The sequence below is a fragment of the Myotis lucifugus genome, unplaced genomic scaffold, assembly GCF_000147115.1.
Source record: "Myotis lucifugus unplaced genomic scaffold, Myoluc2.0 scaffold_3, whole genome shotgun sequence".
Lineage (NCBI taxonomy): Eukaryota > Metazoa > Chordata > Mammalia > Chiroptera > Vespertilionidae > Myotis > Myotis lucifugus.
Genome location: NW_005871051.1, coordinates 19,049,849 through 19,068,588, shown reverse-complemented (window position 1 = coordinate 19,068,588; position 18,740 = coordinate 19,049,849). Strand labels below are relative to the sequence as shown.

At 58.1% G+C, this 18,740-nt stretch overlaps 1 protein-coding gene across 7 annotated transcripts; it reads right to left on the bottom strand.

The window, feature by feature from the left end:
• Window positions 1-5,337: 5,337 nt before the first annotated feature.
• SLC4A3 (solute carrier family 4 member 3) lies at window positions 5,338-18,474 on the bottom strand. 7 transcript variants are annotated; one of them, XM_006082567.3, is made up of 23 exons: window positions 18,431-18,474; window positions 18,139-18,280; window positions 17,643-17,808; window positions 16,772-17,049; window positions 16,538-16,653; window positions 15,969-16,168; window positions 14,317-14,465; window positions 13,998-14,178; window positions 13,429-13,564; window positions 12,970-13,153; window positions 12,443-12,542; window positions 11,839-12,023; window positions 10,987-11,212; window positions 10,567-10,785; window positions 10,072-10,220; window positions 9,682-9,876; window positions 8,993-9,211; window positions 8,577-8,666; window positions 7,910-8,076; window positions 7,198-7,451; window positions 6,683-6,852; window positions 6,337-6,510; window positions 5,338-5,682 (listed from the first exon to the last, which is right to left on the bottom strand). In XM_006082567.3, the coding sequence occupies exons 2-23, from the start codon at window positions 18,187-18,189 to the stop codon at window positions 5,605-5,607; spliced, it is 3,687 nt and encodes a 1,228-aa protein (XP_006082629.1). In that variant the 5' UTR covers window positions 18,190-18,280; window positions 18,431-18,474; the 3' UTR covers window positions 5,338-5,604. The 7 variants fall into 7 exon arrangements, 6 of the variants coding, with proteins under 6 accessions (XP_006082629.1, XP_023617445.1, XP_023617454.1 ...); XR_002831466.1 differs by lacking the exon at window positions 18,431-18,474 and adding an exon at window positions 6,153-6,208 and having other exon boundaries at window positions 5,550-5,682; window positions 18,139-18,330; XM_023761677.1 differs by lacking the exon at window positions 18,431-18,474 and having other exon boundaries at window positions 18,139-18,330.
• Window positions 18,475-18,740: the final 266 nt, after the last annotated feature.

The following is an 18,740-nucleotide window of genomic DNA, read 5'->3' as shown; positions in this document are numbered from 1 at the left end:
TTTCTCTCTCATTGATGTTTCTAACTATCTATCTCTCTCCCTTCCTCTCTGTAAAAAATCAATAAAATATATTTAAAAAAAAAAAGAAAAGAAATGGAAGAAAGCAAACTGCTGGATATAGAGTTCAAAACCACAGTTATAAGTTTACTCAAGAATCTTCTAGAAACCTCCAAAAAAATGAAAAAGGGCCAGTCAGAAATTAAGCATACACTGACTCAAATAAAGAATAATATACAGGGATTCAATAGTAGAGTAGAGGATTCTGAAAATCAAATCAATGATTTGAAATATGAGGAAGCAAAAAACAATTAAAAGAGCAAAAAGAAAAAAGAATCCCAAAATATGTAGATAGTGTAAGGAGTCTCTGGGACAACTTCAAGTGTACCAACATTCACATTATGGGGGTGCCAGCAGGAGAGAGAGAGCAAATATTGAAAACCTATTTGAAGAAATAATGACAAAAAACTTCCCCTACCTGGTGAAAAAAATAGACTTACAAGTCCAGGAAGCATAGAGAGTCCCAAACAAGAGGAACCCAAAGAGGACCACACCAAGATACATCATCTAAAATGCCAAGGGCTAAAGACAAAGAGAGAATCTTAAAAGCAGCAAGAAAAAAGCAGTTTGTTACCTACAAGGGAATGCCCACACAACTGTCAGCTGATATCTCAACAGAAACTATGCAGGCCAGAAGTAAGTGGCAAGAAATATTCAAAGTGATGAATAGCAAGGACCTACAACCAAGATTACTCTATCATTTAGAATTGAAGGTCAGATAAAGAGCTTCACAGACAAGAAAAAGCTAAAGGAGTTCATCACCATCAAACCAGTATTATATGAAATGTTGAAGGGTATTCTTTAAGAAGAGGAAGAAGAAAAAGAAAGAGATCAAAAATATGAACAACAAAATGGCAACAAATACATACCTATCAACAATTGAATCTAAAAATCAAAATAAACAAATAAGAAAGCTAGTGAACAGAATATAAAATGGTGAATAAAATAGAACCAGAGACATGGAAATGGAACAGACTGACAATTCTCAGAGGGAAGGGGAGTGGGGGTGGGAAGAGATTAAACAAAGATCTTAGATGCATATATGCATCACCTATGGACACAGACAATAGGGTGGCGAAGGCTTGGGGCGGGGCGGGAACTGGGTGGAGGGGAGCTATGGGGAGAAAAAGAGGGACATCTGTAATAATCTCAACAATAAAGATTTTTAAAATAATAATAAAAATAAAAAAGAAATAGCTTTCAGCTATCATGGGAATGTGGGGTAGATCTGGGCCCCAGAAAGCAGAGCTGGAGGAGAGAAATGGGGAAGAAGGGAGGCCTCAGGAGCCCTGTCTTTGGGGCAAGTTTTTACAAAAAAGCCCTGTACACAATGGTCCTCCAAAAGCCAGAATAAAGATGATGCTCTGGTCCCCATCATTAGCATTTTTTTTTTAATCCTCACCCGAGGATATTTTTTCATTGATTTTTAGAGAGGGTGGAAGGGAGGAGGGGAGAGAAACATGGATGTGAGAGAGACACATCAATTGGTTGTCTTCCACAGGAGCCCTGACCTGGGGCCAGGGATCTAACCACTGAGTAAACTGGCTAGGGCCATCATTAGCATTGTGAAGAACCACTGATGGACTAGGAATGGACAGCTAAGATGGAATACAAGGCTTCCTGCTGGCACTAGTCCCAGTGCCACCTCTCAGGCTCACCATCTATCCCCATCTTGTCTCCTGGGCTCCTGGGGCCTCTAATGCACTTTGTCTTTCCCACCTGCCACTGTCTTCTCATCAGCCTTGTATGCAGAGTCGCCAACACCTCTCGCTCCAGCTGGCTTGGAAAGAAGCGCAGTGCCTCTTTGGGTTTTGAGGGTATTGTTACTAACACAGAGAGAAGTGACAGCTGTAATTGAAACTACCAAACATGCTAATCAAAACATTTCCAGAATTCTAAGTTCTACTGGTGTCACCCTTGGCTTTCACTAGATCCTATCATCCCAGCTGCTCCCCATCCCTACCTTACCTCCTCTCTGCCCTTCACCTCCCATGGTCCTGGAAGCCCTGTCCCAGGAGCTCCCTGCTCCTCCTTCAGGCTCCCAGAGCCAAGTGGGACTCACCCACCACCCAGAGAACATCCCAACAGCTGTGGGTTTACTCAGCATTTGATATAAATTGTTCAATAAAAAGAAAGAGTTCCAACTAAAGTAAAAATAATCCCAGCAGAGATCTCAAATATTAAATCTTCCTTCTGGAACAGAAACCCTGTAAATATTAGCGTTTGCGCTTTGTACAGTGGTGAGTCATGCGAGCAGTCAGGTTCCCTCTCAATTATATAATGTATTTATCTGGAAACCAAACTCCTCACTTTGGGTCTCCTACTTGCCACATTGGATTCAATCCCATTCGGTGCTTGCCCAGAACTTGTCTTATTGTTGTTCTCAGAATGGCTTAAGCACCAGCTGTATGGGCAGCGTTGTGTGCAAGTGCCCTTGAGTTCTGTTTTGCCCTTCTAATGCTGCTCAGAATTCCCTCTGAGAGCTCTAGGTGTCAACAGGCATGATCATTATTGGAGTCACCTGACACAATACAAGAAGAGCTGTCACACAGGCTGCCAAAGGGGACACATTACTGCCAGGTTCTGTGCCCTAAAGGAGGGGCCCAGGGCAATCCAGGCAGATGCGTTTGAGCTCTGACAGCCAGGAGCTTTCATGAGGGCATCAGACTTCGCGAGTGAGCTGACGCCTCAGCATGGAATGAGGAAATGCCAGCTGCCCTCTTTGCTCAAAGTAGAAGAATGAGTTAGCACTTCTTTGGTCATAAAGGGGGCTTGAACCTGTGCAAGAATAATAAAAACTTTGTCAGCAGCTGTCCAAGATGTGGCCTTAACCCCACTCAGAGCGCCGCAAGGGGTAAGATAGCAATGGGATTGCCATCCTCCTTGTTGGAAGGGTGCTGGGCCACCTTGCACATGCCCACTTGTCAAGTTGCTTCCAGTCTAAAGGAGATGGTGTGGGACCTGTCACTCAAAAATACCATGGCCTCTAACCCACCCCTTAGTCCACCAGGACCAACTGGGACTTCTCTCTGTTGATTGCCCTCTACATCTGGAAGAAGTAGGCCTCCACCAAGCTTATCCAGGAGGAGAAGGTTGGAAGGTAAGTAAAGAGAAAGTTAGGGGCTACAATGGCTTTAGGACAAACCCCTAATGTCCCCAAATGAAAAGATTTCGAATTGCCCAGCCTCCTTACCCCCACCCCGGTTGCCTAGCTAGGCGTTTGCCACGGGCCCATTATCTCTTGTCTTTCTCTCTTTGATACCCAATCTGGCCCCACTGACGCTCTCCTCTCCCATCCCTCAAGGTACCTGTCCCTACCTAGTAAGCTTCTGGGTTGCTACGACTTCCTAAGTCCTCTCAGGGCCTCACAGGCCCCTACCCTGAGTGCAAAAGCATCCCCCCTGAACAGGCCCAGATCAGTATGTTTTTGGGCCAACTCTGGCCTCAGGTACATAACCAAACTGCAGCTGCTTTCCCTCAGGGGCTGGGGGGTAAAGGCAGGTGGGAATGGCATGGTCTTCAAGGCTCCAGGCTCTTAGGCCTTATTCATGTACTTCTCATTGGGTGGCATGTTCACTAGCCAGAGGGTATGTCTGGTTCTACCCTTCACTGAAAGTTTTTCATCTCTTTTTCTGAGGCCTCAGGGCCTAGTTATACTACAGGCCACCCTGACACACCACCTAGGACCAAAGTTCATTCTATTTCAAAAGCTTCCACATTATTTCTCATTTTCCAGTTGAGGAACATCCACAGTTCTCAGCTATTTGCCAAACAGAGATGACTGACACAACCAGGGTCCAATGAAGAGCCAAGCCTTCCTGGCTCAGGTTGCCCTTTTTCTCTCAGAGGCTAGGGAAGAAGTGGTTCCTTCCTGTGAGGGTCTGGGCATCGCCTACAGCAAACGGGCCAGCCCGCCCCCACTGAGGCCCACAGGGGAGCCAGGCAACCTGATGTAGGGCTCAGGAAAGGAATGGAGTCCTGCACGCCAAACCTCTCAGCTGTGCTTCTCTGCCTGGCCCTTGTTATCTGTGTTTGGAATCTGCTCTGTACATATCTATGTTCAAGGTTTTTGCGTTTGCCTTTGCTAGCAAAGCTCCTCTGAAATTCCACCTGGCCTTGGCCAACCTCAGAGGAAAGGCCCTCAGGCCAGGAGAGTTCGACAGAGGCCAGATGCCGTTAGGAGACATCGTGGCGCCAGAGACCAAGGGAGCCAAAGGGACTGGAATGAAATGCTTAAACCTGGGTGACAATCCCAGACAGCTGGAGAGGGGCAGGCTTCCTCAGGAACACAGCAAACAGCCTCACAGCAGTCTGTCCCTTCTCTCCTGGCCAGCTGCCCGGCTCTAGCTTTTTGCCTGAATACCTGGGAAGAAACTGGTAAAAGGATAGGGAAGAAGCAGGGCTGGCTCCAGCGGAAGCGGCTCCTGGGAATGAGGGATCCTGGCTCTGGATGCTCACAGCCTCCTAGGGCTGGGGAACCCCAGGGGACCTCTCTGCCTCCCGTCTCAGAAGGAGAATGTGCTTGAATGGGTTCTTTGACCACAGGGGGTCCTCCAGGCGGCTGGGCATCTCCTACCAGATGGGGCAGAGCCTGCAGTATGAGAGAGCGGCCACCAGAGGGCCACACAGAGACAACTAGCTCCGACACGCAGCCAGTTGCCAAGCAACTGTGACGTAAAGGGCACCCAGTTCGAACCCTCCTCGAGGCCCCCAGGTTATTTCTGGTTTAACAGACTGTGGCACAAGGAGTGGCCTCAGGAATCCCAGAACTGCCTCTCTTTTAAGCCGAGAGAATCTAAAATGGTCCAGGGACCCCAAATCCAGCACCACCCTGGCGTCTGGGGGATTGGGCTACTGTCCCTGCTCCTCTGAATGCCAGGAATCAAGAAAAGAAGATGAAAGTTTTTACATTCCCTTCTGTAGCTCCACAGCGCTTGGGCAAGCTCTGATTTCCCTAGCGGCTAAAGCAAAGCAACCACCGCTTCTCCCCTCCCCCACCCACCCCTCCCAAACAGGAGCAGGATTAAAGGCATGTGACCTTGAGCCAGACCTTGAGCCTCCAGGCTCCTCCTCAGCTGCACTTGAGGGGCCTCAAGGGGTGATGCTAAAGCCCAGCTCTGACCTTCTGTGGTCTTGATTCTCTCCCTTTCACCCAAGAATTCTGTCCTTGCCTCAAACCTCTCCTCAGGTTTTGATGACCCTGAATACAGAATTCTCCCAATTCTTCCAATTCCAGATGGATAACTGTGACCTGAGAAACCAGACATGGAACCAAGAAAGTGAAGCAGACACAAGACGAGGGGTGTGGTTATAATGAGCTCAAAGCCTGTGCCGGTAAAGCCCGAGCCGGTCTGTGAAAGGGCCTGGTGAGATAAGGTCAGAGCCTCGGGCACAGTCAGGGCCCCTCTGGCCGTGGCATCAGTAGTGGTTCCAGGCACGTCTTTGGGTCATGAGGAACCCCCGCCCGCCCTGGGGCTGGGCTCTGACAGGGGCCCAGGTATCAGTCACTAAGATGTCGGGGTCTCTCAGGGTCACCGTGTCGGAGAATCACACAGGCATATGCAGCTCGTTGTACTCATCCTGGCCATCCTCGTCGAAGTTGGGTTCAGCATCTTCCGAGTCCAGCTGCAGAAGGAGCGGAAGGTCAGAAGAGGCAAGGAAGCCAAGTGGTGCCCCCAGTTCCCCAGCTCCTCCTTGGCCAGCAGCCCTCGCTGCTCCCAGACCTTTCCAAGCCTCACAGTTTGCAGGGACTGTGGCCCCAGAATGAAGCACTTCCCATTGGCTTAAACCTTCAGGTCACCACCCCCTCCAGTGACAGCTCCTAATAACAATACCAATGAGAGCAGCTACCATAGGTGAAGCACTTTCTGGGAGCCGCTCTTGCGGTATACTTCTGTAGACCGTGTTTGGGTGGATGATTTGCAAAAAGATGTCCCTTCCTCCAGATGACAAAAATAGGGCTCAGATGGATTTCAGCACCGTCCTACCCCCACCCGCCCCTCCGCTATGAGCTTCTGTTCAATGTACAGCCTGCACAGCTGTCTGCAGCAGCCTTGTGCTTACTTCACGCCAAACCATCGTACTCAGTACTTCACCTGGATTAGTGTTTAAGCCTCACAGCAATTGTATAAGGTAGAATCTTCTATTAGCCCTTATGTAGATGAAAGTAAGAGTTCAGGTTAGGTTACCTGTGTCAGTCACACAGCTGTCAGGCGGTACAGCAGAGATTGGAACCCAGGCCCCATCCACACTGACCCTGCCCCAAGCACAGTCCCTTACCGCCTGCAGCTCTCTGTCCTGGAAAATCCGGGGCAGAAGGCAACGCCTCAGAGGCACCGTGAGCAGCAGCAGGAAGGGAAAGGCGAGCGAGGCCGCCGTGGACTTGACCACCCAGAGCAGTGCGATGCAGCCCAGCTGGATGCAGGTGAACAGGTGCATCCGCCACGTCTTCACCTGGGAACAGGCGTCAGGTCTCACCACACTCCCACCCACATCTCTGGGGAGCTGGCTCCCCAGGTCCCAATATATCTTCATAGTCATCCTGTCCTGCCCATGTCCGGCCCAGGGATCCCCTGGACACCCTTCCCATCACCCAGCTCCCCGCCTCCATGCTTCCTGGCCATACCTTGGTCACATAGGGCTGCTCGGGATGGTGCTTTGCTGGCATGAAGATGAGCAACAGACGCTGGGACAGCTGGATGCCAGACAGTGACGTGACCCCCATGTACAGGAAAATCCCAAAGAGCACGGCCAATGGGATCTGGCGCAGCACAGCCCCCATGACGATGGACAGGCCTGGAGGAGGAGTCACAGACCTACCTGACCCCTCAGCCAGCGCTGTGAGGACAGACGGACCTGGTGGGGAGGGGGCACGGACCATCTAACGGACCGGCTGGGCCTCATCACCACGAACAAGAGAAGATGGAGCAGGAAAGAGAACCAGGAAAGGGCACGAGTAGAAAGGGCTCATGGGGGTCAGGAAGCAGGGCTGGCAGGCAGGGCAGGGGCTAGACAGGCCACATTTGGAGAGTCAGAAGGGACCTGGCCCAAGCCCGGATGAGAGAGCTGATTTAAGGCCTTGAGGTCCAAGAAGGCAAGTCTGGGGAGCGGGGCCAGGCCTTGCAAGGTGGGCGCTCTCACCCACAAGGCTGGAGATGAGCACGCCAGTGACCCGCTGCTCCCGCACCTCCTGGATCTGGGGCTTGTCTCCAGGCGCAATGGCGGTGCGCATGACAGTCAGTGCATTGACATGGGTGACTGAGCGGACGGTGGCAGCCGTCAGCCAGGGCAACCCAAACAGCCCACACAGTCCCCCCAGGGAGCCGATCAGAAGCAGGTCCAGGTGGAAGCCGGAGCCTTTGAGCAGCCTCCGTGCCTTCTGGCTGACAATGAGCCTACAGAGAACGAAGTGGGAGTGAGTGGGCCAGCAGCCGGGCCAGGCGCACACAGCCGGGTGGGGAGCGGGGGGGGGGGGGGGGGGGGCCCCGGGGGGGAAAAAAAAAAACTTCCCCCGGGAGCTGCCAGCTTCCTCTTTCAAGTTCCCAAATTAAAGTTCTCACATTTAAGCAAATCTGAGCCAAATTCCTTACACTGTGGATGTTTAAAATACCATAAAAGCCAGATGCCAGATCTCACCACCTTATTGTGACTTAACCAAAACGAGATCATGTGAGCGTCACTGGGTGAGAGAACATACTGCCAGAGCGTTCTGAGAACTGTCAAGTGCCACCCTGCAAATGCCGGTGGCACCAGACAGATGGCACGGCCAAGCACCACAGGCAAAAAACTGTCTGTCCCCTTGCTGCCAATCCCACCATCCGCACTCATCCGCCCAGGGTCCCCGCCCGCTCACGCAGTGATCTGTGTCTCCATAAAGATCAGGATGAGGACCAGCAGGGCGGGGACAGCAGCTGCCACCATCATCCAGGGCGGGAAAGGACGGGCACTGCCCAGAGGCGGGATGAACCACGTGCGCTTATGGGGGGAGGTCACCGAGAGCCCTGTGGGCACTGTCAGCTTCTGCGAGGCCAGAAGGAGGACAGGGTTCAGGGATAGTGCCCCCCCCCATGCTAGGAACCCATGCAGCAGCTGCTCCCGAAAAGCCATGTGTCCCCAGTACCAGGGCTCCGGGGAATTGGGTTGTGAACAGGTTTGAAGGAAATTAGTTTTGCATCCTCCAAAGTTGCTGTCCCTACAAGGGTCCGGTATAGGGCAGAGACATGACATACCTTCTCCCAGATCCCCAGAGCTGCCAGGAAACCTGGGGGCCACCTGTCATTCTGCCCCAGCCCCATCCCTGCTCCTCCAGGTCTTGCCTACGGGTCACACACAGCCTCAGACCGCTGGGTGGCCTCCTTAGTGGGACCACATGGCTGCTTCTGAACCCCCAGCTCATCCATCCAGTGTGACCCCAGCAGGTCTCTGCCATTCCACCAGGAAAGCTGGGTTCCAGCCCTAATCTAACTGCCGCTCGGGCCCAGGGGTGAGAACCAGCTGCCAGGGAGGTCGGGCTCACTCGCCTGTGTGTAGGTGTCTGTAATGGAGTAATCCACCAGGACCATCACCAGAATGGAGATGGGGATGCCGAAATCCCCGATGATGCGGCGAGCCTTAGGAGAAGGGAGCGGAGGTGGAGGTGAGGGCTGGAGGCTCACAAGGGCTTATTACTCCTGACCTCTCTTGGGTCTGAGCTGGTTCAGGAAGATCCCCCAACCTGTCCCTTTCAACCCCATGAGTGCCAGCCAGCCCAGGTGGGCACTTCTCTTCTGAGTAGACTTCTCTGAGGCCTGATGGGCTGGGCCACATAGACTTGGCTTAGAGCCAGAGGCTGACCTGGAGAAAGGGGCAGCCCCGCTCTAGAGTGGGGCCTGGCAGGGATAGCAGGAACTAAGAGTCCCCCAGGGGCTCCACGGGCCCCGCTCTGGAAGCCACGTACCTTGCCCCCCAGGAAGCGGCTGTTCCTGAACTTGCGCAGGAAGAAGGCGATGAGGAAGGTCCCAAGCATGAGGATGAGGGACAGCAGGGCCGTGTTGGGCTGGTTCCTCGGGCCTGGTGGCCCCTCAGTGGCGGGCAGAGCACTCCCATTCAGGTCCAGCCTAGGCGCCGGTGCCCCCTCAGGGGGGTAGAACGGCAGCAGTGGGTGCTCCGTGAACACCTATGTGGGTTACAAGGCTGCCCTAGTGTTCACCTGGGCAGGTGACCCTGATTTCATCAGCTGCAAGGGAGAAGGCTGTTCCCTCACCTACCTGACCAGGCAACAGTAACACACAACATCCAGCTACATAAGACACAGACACACACACACACACACACACACACACACACACACACACTCTACAAAAGGTGACCCAAGGACACCCAGCCCTTAGTGCTTAGTGACCACTTCACACAGCTGTGCAGGTAAATCCTGGGGTTCTGACCAATACCCTATGGGTCTGATTCCTTCCCCTTCAGCTCAGACCTACCCCAGGGTGTCCCCGACCCCCCACGCCCACACACAACAGAGCCCCCCTCTTTGAGCCCTCTGCCCCAATCTCCATGCCACCGCCTCCCATGCTCCTTGCCAGGATGCTGCCCACCCACATCTCCACCTGCCCTGCCCCCAACCCCTCTCTGGACCTCTACCTTATAGAGCTTGTAGAAGGTCTCATAGATGAAAATGAAAGAAATGAGGAAGGCGAAGATCTCCTGGGTGAAAGGCGAGATGTAGCGGACCAGGAAGCTGCCCTCAGCGGCCACCAGAGCAAGAACAAAGACCACCAGCCAGAGGCCAACCCACACCCGGCCGGTGAGGTACTCCAGGTCATGGGATTGGCAGAACTGGTGGCCAGAAGGGAGGAGTGGTTACCCACAGCAGTCTTCTATGAATATCAGGGCCCCATGAGGTAGGGAGTGGGGTGGGGTGGGGGGTAACTCCAAGGGGAGGAGGGGGACCCAGCAGGGACCTGTCACCTGGGCTGAGGGGCCAGGGGAGGAGCAGGTGATCCCTGCGGAGCAGCAGGGCAGGGCTGTCACCTTGAAGAAGGCTTCTTCGAAGACCAGCAGTGGCCCTGAGAAGCCAACCACAAGCAGCGGTTGGGCCCCCAGCAGAGAAAAGAGGACTCCAAGCACAGCCGTGGACACGATCAGCTCAGACACTCCCATCAGCCCTTCGGTCTTCTCCCCTGGGGAGGGCAAGGGTCAGTGGGACAGCCCTGCCTGGCTCCTCCCTGGCCCCTCTTCCTTATCTAGCTTAGCCTATCCTGGGGGCCCAGCAAGAATGGAGCAGCCCCCCAGAACAGTACATAGGCCCCCTTACTAACCCCTTACCTCCTGCCCCTTCACCACCAGCTCCCCAAGGTGATCTTCACAGCTCCCCCAAAAGTGAACTCTGGAATCCCCTGACCCAGCAGCTCAGGATGGTCACACTGACGACTATCTCCTCTCCCCCATAAGCTCCTAAAGTGATCACTGGGACACCCTGTCCCAGAAACCTTGGAGATGACACTGAGCCCCCGCCCTCCGCCTCACCTAGCAGCCCCCCGAAGGTGATGGCAGGGCTGAGGGCAGCGAAGTAGATGAAGAGCACGGCGGCCACACACTGGTAGTGCAGAGCGTCCCGCAGGTCACTGGGGTAGTGCGGGTAGCGGCGCTTCACGTCCCGGACAAGTCCCCCAAACACCGAGCCGGTCCGCCGCAGGGGGTCATCTTCAGGGGTCGCCTCAGAGCCCCCCAATTCCAGCGACAGCCCTGGGGAACAAGGGGGTGCTGGAACACAGACCACCCCTCCGCTCGCAGGCCCTCCATCCTTCCCGGCCTCACCCATGGGCAGAGGCCTAGGTCGGGGGTTGGAAGCTACATCCAGGACTCCAGGGGTCAGGACGGAACTGAGGTCATGGACTTAGCTGTGTGGGAGGAACATGGGGGGCTCTGGACCCCAAAGGGTCTGACCTTTCCCAGGGGCCGCGTAGCCTCCCCGGGTGGTCATCTCCACTTTGTTCTGCTCTCGCTCCCGCCGCTTCCTCAGCAGCTCCCGCTGGAAGGCAGCCACGGAGCGCAGCAGGTCGCGGCCCTCCACCTCCGACGGGGGGATCACGATGCTGCCGTCCAGGAACTCGCTGATGGCGCTCAGGAGGTCCTGCCGGTCGTCAGCCTGGTAGGCAGCCTCGTGAAACAGCTGGGGGCAGGAAAGCAAGGGCTGAGCTGACCGGGGAGGCCCTGGCACGGGGCTTTGGGGAGAGGGGCAAGGACGTTCCGCCACATACGCAGGTCCAGTCCAGTTGTCAAAATTCTGACTCACAGGCCCTGCTGGCTGGCAAGCCACAGCCCTCAGCACTGCCCCCTCCCAGGGCCCTCTCTTCCCCTGGGAGCCTCCAGACTTTCCCACAATCCAACAACTACGGGGTGACACCTGGCACTGCAGAGGCCTCCAAGGCCATTCTGCCTGGACGGTGCCCACGTCCTGCAGGTTGGGAAGGCATTTGAACATCACTCTCCTATCCAAGCCCAGGAGGAGCCACAGCAAAGACCAACAGAGCCAGCCCATTCACATCCAGTCTATGTCACATCCAAAACCTGGAGGTCTGTCTGCTTCTCCCTGTCCCACCTCCCCTCCCACAGCCCCAGCTCAGGGGGCTCCCTTTCTCCCCTCGGCCAACAGCCTCTCCACTCTCCAAAGCGCTGCTCCACCAGGAGGGCCCCTGCACCCCTGCATCCATGGTACCCTGGGGCAGTGAGAGGGACAGGAACCAGGAGGCCCAGGGGACAGGCCTGGAGTGCCCAGCCCACGGCTGGAGGACCAACCTTGTCAGACATGAGGGTAGCGATGGAGCGCCCCAGCTCGTGATAGTCGGTGCTGGTGTGGCGGGGCCCAAGCATCACGAAAAGGAAGCGGACCGGCACCGGGACCTCAAGCACAGACTCCAAGAGCACCGCCTCGTTCAACCGCACAAAGGCTGCTGCCGGCTGCTCCAGGAAAGGCACACAGCCTGGGGAGAGAAGGCCCGGGGCGCTGGGCACAGGGGCGCGGGCAAGGCAGCCCGGAGGGGGTGTCTCAGGAACATCATGTGCAATGGGGCAGGTGTGCACTGAAGAGAGAAACCCCGTTCTAAAGGAGACTTATTCATGTATATGTTTGTACTTTAACAATTTACCAAAAGAGGGAAATTAAGGGGTGCTTTTCTCTAATTCTCACAAAAGTGCTATATGGCCTAGCAGTTGTCCAAGGTAGCCAAAAACAGAGGGACGCAGGCAGAGGACTGGGGAAGAAAGGGCTGGGGATGAGTTGGGAGGGGCAGGTGGGGCCAGGTGGGGATGGGAGAGGCATAGAGCTCAAGACCGGTGGACCACAGGGGAGGCACCCATGCCCCTACCCCTGCCGCTGCCCCCAGCGCCCGTCCCTCCTTACCCACAAGCACCACAGTGGCCTCAGCATCTTCGGGGATCTTCTCCAGCAGCTTCAGGCTTTTCCCCCGGTGACTGTCTCCCCCAGACATATGGAGGGGCTTCTGAGGACGCAGAACTGGAATAGGGCTGGGACCCAGACCGGAGGCCGTGGCAGGCCCTCCCTTCCCTTGCTCCAGCCCTGGACTCTGCCCGCCAACCCCTGGTCCTCCCACCCCAGCCAGGGGAAGGACTATGAGTGATGTGCCTCACATCGGGAGGGGACCAGCCCAGGATCTGGACCCCTTCTCCAAGCCCCCCACAACCACCTCAGCCTTCTCTTGTTTAAATGGCTCCCCTGGGTCTGCCACATCATCCCACTTAAACCTCCTGTTTCTCCAGAGTAGGGGTCCCTCGTGGTTTCCCCCTAAAGATCCCCCCACATGCCTAGCATGATGCCAGGCATCCCACCTGCCTGACCCACTCAGCGGCCTCCTTTGAAACTAGAAACCCTCTCAGTCCCCCAACCCAGGGCAGAGTAAGGCGACTGACCTCCTTGGCATCAGGGTCGTGAGGCCAGAGTGGGGCTGGCTCCCCCAGGTCATCGGCCATGGTGGGCACTGCCCCATCAGGGCCATGACTGGGGGTGGGGTGGTGATTCCCCATGACCGAGTTCACACTGGAGCTGGATGTGTTTCGGGGAAAGAAGCCACTGTCCTTGTCATCATTGGGGTGGCTGGGGAAAGGGCAAAGCGGGCAGGCAGTTAGGAGGAGAGGATCTTGGCGACTGAGGTGATGAGGAAGTGAGACATGGAGGGCCAAGGCCTCTATCCCTCTGCCTCAATGTAAGAAAGAACTTTCTAGTGGGCAGTGCTGTCCAAGGATGGATCAGGGACCAGCTCCCCGGCACTTGGGTGCTCAAGCAGAGGCCCCAAGCCCCACAGGAGAGTCTGCTCCTGTAGAGACAGCGGACCCAGGAGGCCCCCTCCTGGGCACCCCCTCCCCCGGCACCTGTGCTTTAGTAGCAGGGTGCGCAGGACGCTGGCCCTGTCCTCTGGCCGGATCTGGTCAGACACAATCATGGTCTCCACCACAAGATGCGCGATGCCCGGCAGAGTGGTCTGCTCCAGGTCCAGGAGGGCGGCGCCTGGGGGCACAGTCAGAGGGGACACTGTCCTATCAGACAGGGAGAACCCGCCCCAGCGGCCTTGCTCCCCCAGGGCAGGCAAACGCGCTGGGGGAGCCAAGCACCCCTGCACCCGGGCAGATACACTACTCCATGTGGCCACAGCCCAGCCAGAGAGACGGTTGTGAAAATGGAGCACGGAACGAGGGCATGGCCCCTCTTCACCCAGGGAGGGGCGTCTACTATGCCAGGGACCAGGGGCAGCACCCCACCCCTCAGAGCTGACAGCTGGGCAGGCAGTTGGACCCCACATCCCCAGCCCCAGGGTGGCAGCCAGATGGTGCCTGGGCCCAGGACTCCAGGGAGGAGTCCCCGGGAGGTGGGCAGCCTGGCACAGGCTCTGCAGTCTGTGAAGAGGGCGTGCAGCCCGGGGCCAGGCCTGCAGGGCCCCTACCATGGGCAATGGTCCTCCTGAGCTCCAGGAGGCTGCGGAAGGAGAGCGAGGCCACGTGGGGCTTCCCCCAGCGCTCTGTCTCTTCCTCCACGTCCTCCTCAAACTTGATCCAGCGCGCCGTCTCCCGCCAGTGGGGCTCCTGGCTGCGGTCCAGCATCAGCTCGTTCAGCTCCACAAACACCTGGGGTAGGCACCAAGGATGAGGGCCTGGGGGCCACCAGATGGGACCCGGCGCCAGGGCACGGCGGGAAGTGAGGGAAAAGGAGGCTCTGGGAGCAGAGGCAAGAGGAAGCTGGTGGCCCAGGCCTGGGTCCTGTACCTCATGAGGCCTCCGGTCTAGCTTCTTCTTCTTCTTCTTCCTGCGCAGGATGGGGGCCAGGCCACTGGGGCTGCCCCTCCCGCCCTGTGTTCGGGATGGCTTCTTCACCAGGTGCCGCCGCATGCCAGGGTTGTCTTCCAGCCGGTGGCCTGCGGAGAAGGTGGGCTTGGCAGTCCCAGGGGTCTAGCTCCCGGCCTCAGGGTCATGGCCAGCCCCTCTAGCTCCCTGCTCTGCCCAGCCAGTCCACTGGTGGGCGCCACAGTCACCCAGGGGCCATGCCAACAGGACCACCTTGTCAATGTGGCTACTTCACAGATAGGAGACCGAGGCCCAGAGCAGAGGAAGCACTAGCCCAAAGTCACACAGGGGAACACTAGCCAAGTCACAGTAACAAGGCAGATCCCTACTCAGTCCGCAGCCCCACCATGGCCACTGCCTCTCACTCGGAGCCACCAGGCCCCAAGCCCCCAGCACTGTCCCTGAGCCCCTCTCGGCACCCAGGTCTAACCCCACAGGTCCTCGGCCGGGCAGATTCAGGCAGATGTTTTCTCCCTTCCTCCCCGCCTGCCCCTTCCAGGCCAGCAGCTGGTGGAAGGTCAGCAGCCCGTTTACTCACAAGCTGATCCCCCTGCCATGGGGCTCAGCTGGTCCCTGGTAGACGCCCACGGGTCACAGTCCTCAAGGTCCCGCACAAACATCTCCAAGTCCTCTGAGGCCAGCGAGTCTCGAGGGCTTTGAGCTGGAGCCCTCCAGGGACCCAGGCCCTCGGCATCCCAGGGCCCGGAGCTCAGTGCCCCATTGGGCTCCGTGAGCTCCAGCTGGCTCGTCATTCCCCAGACACGGGCTGAGGCCTCAGCCTTGTCCCCCCAAAGCCCCGGCTCTCCTGAGAGATGGGAGGCTGAACAGGAATGGTCTCTGTCCAACCGGAGCCCGAGATGTCCAGGCCTCTCAACTCCAACTCCCAGTTTCCCAGGGCTGCTCCCGGCTGCTTTAAGCCCCAACCCTGGATCTGTAAACACGCCCTCCCTCTGACCCTTCCCATCCCGCCAGCACCACTGCTGCTGCCATCGGATTGTTCCTGTCCCTGTCCTCAGGTCCTGGCAACTTTCCATGACGTACTGAGCTCAAAGCCCTCCTCCCCACCCCCGCCCACACACTGTTCTAAGGGGAGGAAGGCGGGGTCAGGGATGCCTCTGGCCTGGGCACAGAGCCCCGTGGGTGATGACAGGTGGCACAGAAACCAGGACTGATAAGATGGAAAGAATGTGCCGAGATCACAGCCAGGCCAGGCCAAGGGTAGTGGGTCAGGAGTGAGGAGGTGAGCCCTTGATATAGGGAGAAGCAGGGCCTGGCAGAGTGGCTCAGCCCCAGGGGGCTGGTGTGAAAGGGTGAAGAGTCTGCCCTGAGAAGAGGAGGGTGCTATATCTCCAAACATCATGTGGAAGGGGGGCTGCCCTATTCCGGGGGTGACTCAGAGGACAGAATCGGGTCAGAACGGCAGAGGTGTCATGAAGGGAAATCTCAGCTCTGGAAACCGAGGTAGTGAGCTCCCCGTCACTGAGTGGGGGAGAACACAGAGCCTCTCCAAGGTCCCTCACAGGCTGAGTGCTCATGGGAGTGGGCCACGGGGGCTGCCGCAGGGTATCACTCACTCTTCATGTCGTCCAGGTCTGCAGAGCCCAACATCTGGGCCTCCGCCTCGTCAGTGGGCACCTGCTGCTCTGGGCCACCCAGGCTGCCCAGGGCACTGCCTGGGCATAGCCGCTCCCGCAGGTCATAGCTGGCCGATGGGCTCCAGGGCCGGCTCTTCTCTCCTGTGACTCGGGGGGCCCGGGCCCGGGGACTGGGGGAGCTGAGGAGGCAACAGGCAGCCTTGGATGACAGGGAACCACAGTGGATATAGACCAGGATCGGGGGTCCCTTGGCCTTCAACTTGGGGCAGGGCCTGGAGTGCCCCCCTAGGCACTAGACACAGGCTCCTCCTGGGCAGAGAAGAAAGTTCACCTCCACCTTCCTGCCCCCATCATGCTGGTCCCCCTTCCTCCCGGTCCCCCTCTTAGCCTCTGACTCTCTCCTCCTTGCCAATCATGCGGACAGATGGGGGCACCCCTCCGTGCCTCCTCGGCCCCCCTCCTCTCCTCTCTGGGGTCAGAGGTGGACACACTCCCCAGGATCAGGAAGCAGCTTGGCATCTCCTCTGAGCTGGGCTGGAGGCCAGTACCTGACTGAGTGCTGGGGGCTCTTGTCCGAGCGAGTGTCCCCCGAGGACAAGGGCTTGGTGAAGACAGCCCTCCCGGGGAGGCCGGGACTGTCATCCTCGTCACTTCCAATGGAAAACTGTGGACAAAGCAAGACACGTCCTGGGCCCTGCCCCAACGCAGCCGCTCGGCCTGGCGAGGCCTCCTCTCTCACTCCGCCCTAAGCAGCCAGCCCTCCCTCAGGGCCAGGCCCCTACCTTCGCTTTCTGTGGGGACCCTGAGGGTGGAGGCTCCACAGGCTCGGCCTCATATTCCCCTTCCTCTTCCTCCTCCTCTTCCTCTTCCTCCTCCACCCCGGCTCCCCCCTCCTCCTGGATGGGAGGGGTCCCCTCGGAGGGAGCAGCAGAGGTTTTCTCCTTCTTCTTCTTCCTCCTGCTTTGCCTGGCAGAGCCGGGGGGCACTCGCCGCAGCTTGTGGGGTGGAGGCAGGCGCACGGAGAGCGGGTGGTGGGTGTGATGGGAGGTGTGCCGGTGAACTGCGGGGGCAGGAGAGCCAGTTAGGACCCCCACAGCAGAAGGGGACCCCACACCACCCTAGGGACACACACCTGATTCTAGCTCAAGGCCTCAAGCAAGGGCACCTTAGTCCTTCCTCCAGAGCCAGACTCCCCCTAACACCTGTGTCCATGTCCTGTCATTGGTGAGGCCTAGTAGAGTGGGGGGCCGGGAATAACAGAGGGGGGCATGATAGAGGGGGTGGTGGGAATGGGAGGACATGATGCAGCAAAGAAGGAAAAGTAGTCAGAGAGCTCAGGACGGGAGATGTGGAGGTGGAGAGAGGAGGGCCAGGGGTGTGGCAGAGCCTTGGGGAAGACAAGGGTCACTAAGGGAGGCCTCTGGCCCATGTCCCTACATCTCCCCTGTGGCTGGGACCGGCTTCCCTGACAGGCGAGCAGGCGATGGGTGAGTGAGCAGGATGACTTAACATGGCATGGTGGCCAGCACAGCGTCCAGCACAGCGCCCAGCACATGATGGCACTGGGTGACCAAGCCAGTGTGAGCACGGTGATGGTGGCAATGAGGTGATGGTGGTGAGGGCGGCCACACTAGGGGTCCCCAGGCTACCCACACTCAAAGTCCCGCTCGCTGTAGCTGCGGCTGGGCTTCTCGGGGTCCCAGGCGGGGGGCTTGCTGATGAGATCCCCAAACCTGCTCACAGCCAAGGTCTTGCCCAAGTCATCATCCTCCTCCTCCACGTCTGGACTCAGAGGGGGCTCCTCCAAGGGCACCCGGACCTGCGGGCTCAGACAGCTCACCTAAGGACCCTGGACCCAGGAGCGCCCCACTCCCCCAACTCCAACCCTGGGTGGAAGTGGGGCGGGGACCAGCAGGCTCCATCTTCTACGGCCTCCGCTTCCAGGGCCCCAAGCTGGGACCAGCGCCCCAGCTCCCAAGGCTTGGGGAGGCGGGGCAACAGATCCGAAAAATAGCAAAAGACCCCCCCTCCCCCCGCTTTCTCCATTCCGCCCAAGATGGAGCAGGGGTGTCCCAGGGTCAGCCAGAGGGCGCCCCTCTCCTCCTTGGGGTCTCTCCCTCCTCACCCCCCATCCGGAAGCGTCAGTCACCTGGGGGAGGGGGGAGGCGCCCCCGGGCGGCGGGATCACTCCGTTGGCCATGGCCGGGAGGCGCTTGGGGGGCTCTCGCTCACTGAGGGACCCGCGACCCGGGTGAGAAGAAGGGGGCGCTGCGGGGACCTAGTGGAGAGTCCTGGGGGAGAAAGGCAGGGTCAGGTCCTCTCCCCCTCCCGGCCCTCTCCCCCTCCAGGAGCCCGAGCGCCCAGGCCCTGCCAAGCCTGGGACGCCCAGGGGCCCGCCCCGGCCCGTGCGCCCCGCCCCGCCCCGCCCCGCCCTGCGGTACCTCGGGGCTCCGGAGCCTGCCGTCTCCCGCCCGGCCTGCGCGCCCCATCTCCCTCCCGTTTTTTTCCGGGCCTCTGGTCGCCGCCGCAAGGTCAAGGCTGGGGGGGCCCCCACGGGGAGGAAAACCCGGGCGAGCCGGGGCTTTGGGGATTCAGGGTCTCGGAGAAGCCCCGCGATTTCCACCCTCCCGCGGCTCGGTTCCCCAGCCCCCGCCGCCCCGGCGGCGGCGGGGCCGGAAAAAGGGGAGGGGGGGGGGGGGGATTCAACCCCGTCCGGGGGCTCGGGCCCCAAGGGGAGGCCCCCCGGAAGAA

Excerpts from the sequence above, each read along its gene's own strand:
- SLC4A3 (XM_006082567.3), bottom strand. The coding sequence starts at position 18,189 with ATGGCCAACGGAGTGATCCCGCCGCCCGGGGGCGCCTCCCCCCTCCCC. Across the intron at positions 17,050-17,642 it reads CAGCGAGCGGGACTTTGAGT|TTCACCGGCACACCTCCCAT; the intron begins GTGGGTAGCCTG and ends CTGCCCCCGCAG. Across the intron at positions 6,853-7,197 it reads GCTCATCTCCAGCCTTGTGG|GCCTGTCCATCGTCATGGGG; the intron begins GTGAGAGCGCCC and ends CTCCTCCTCCAG.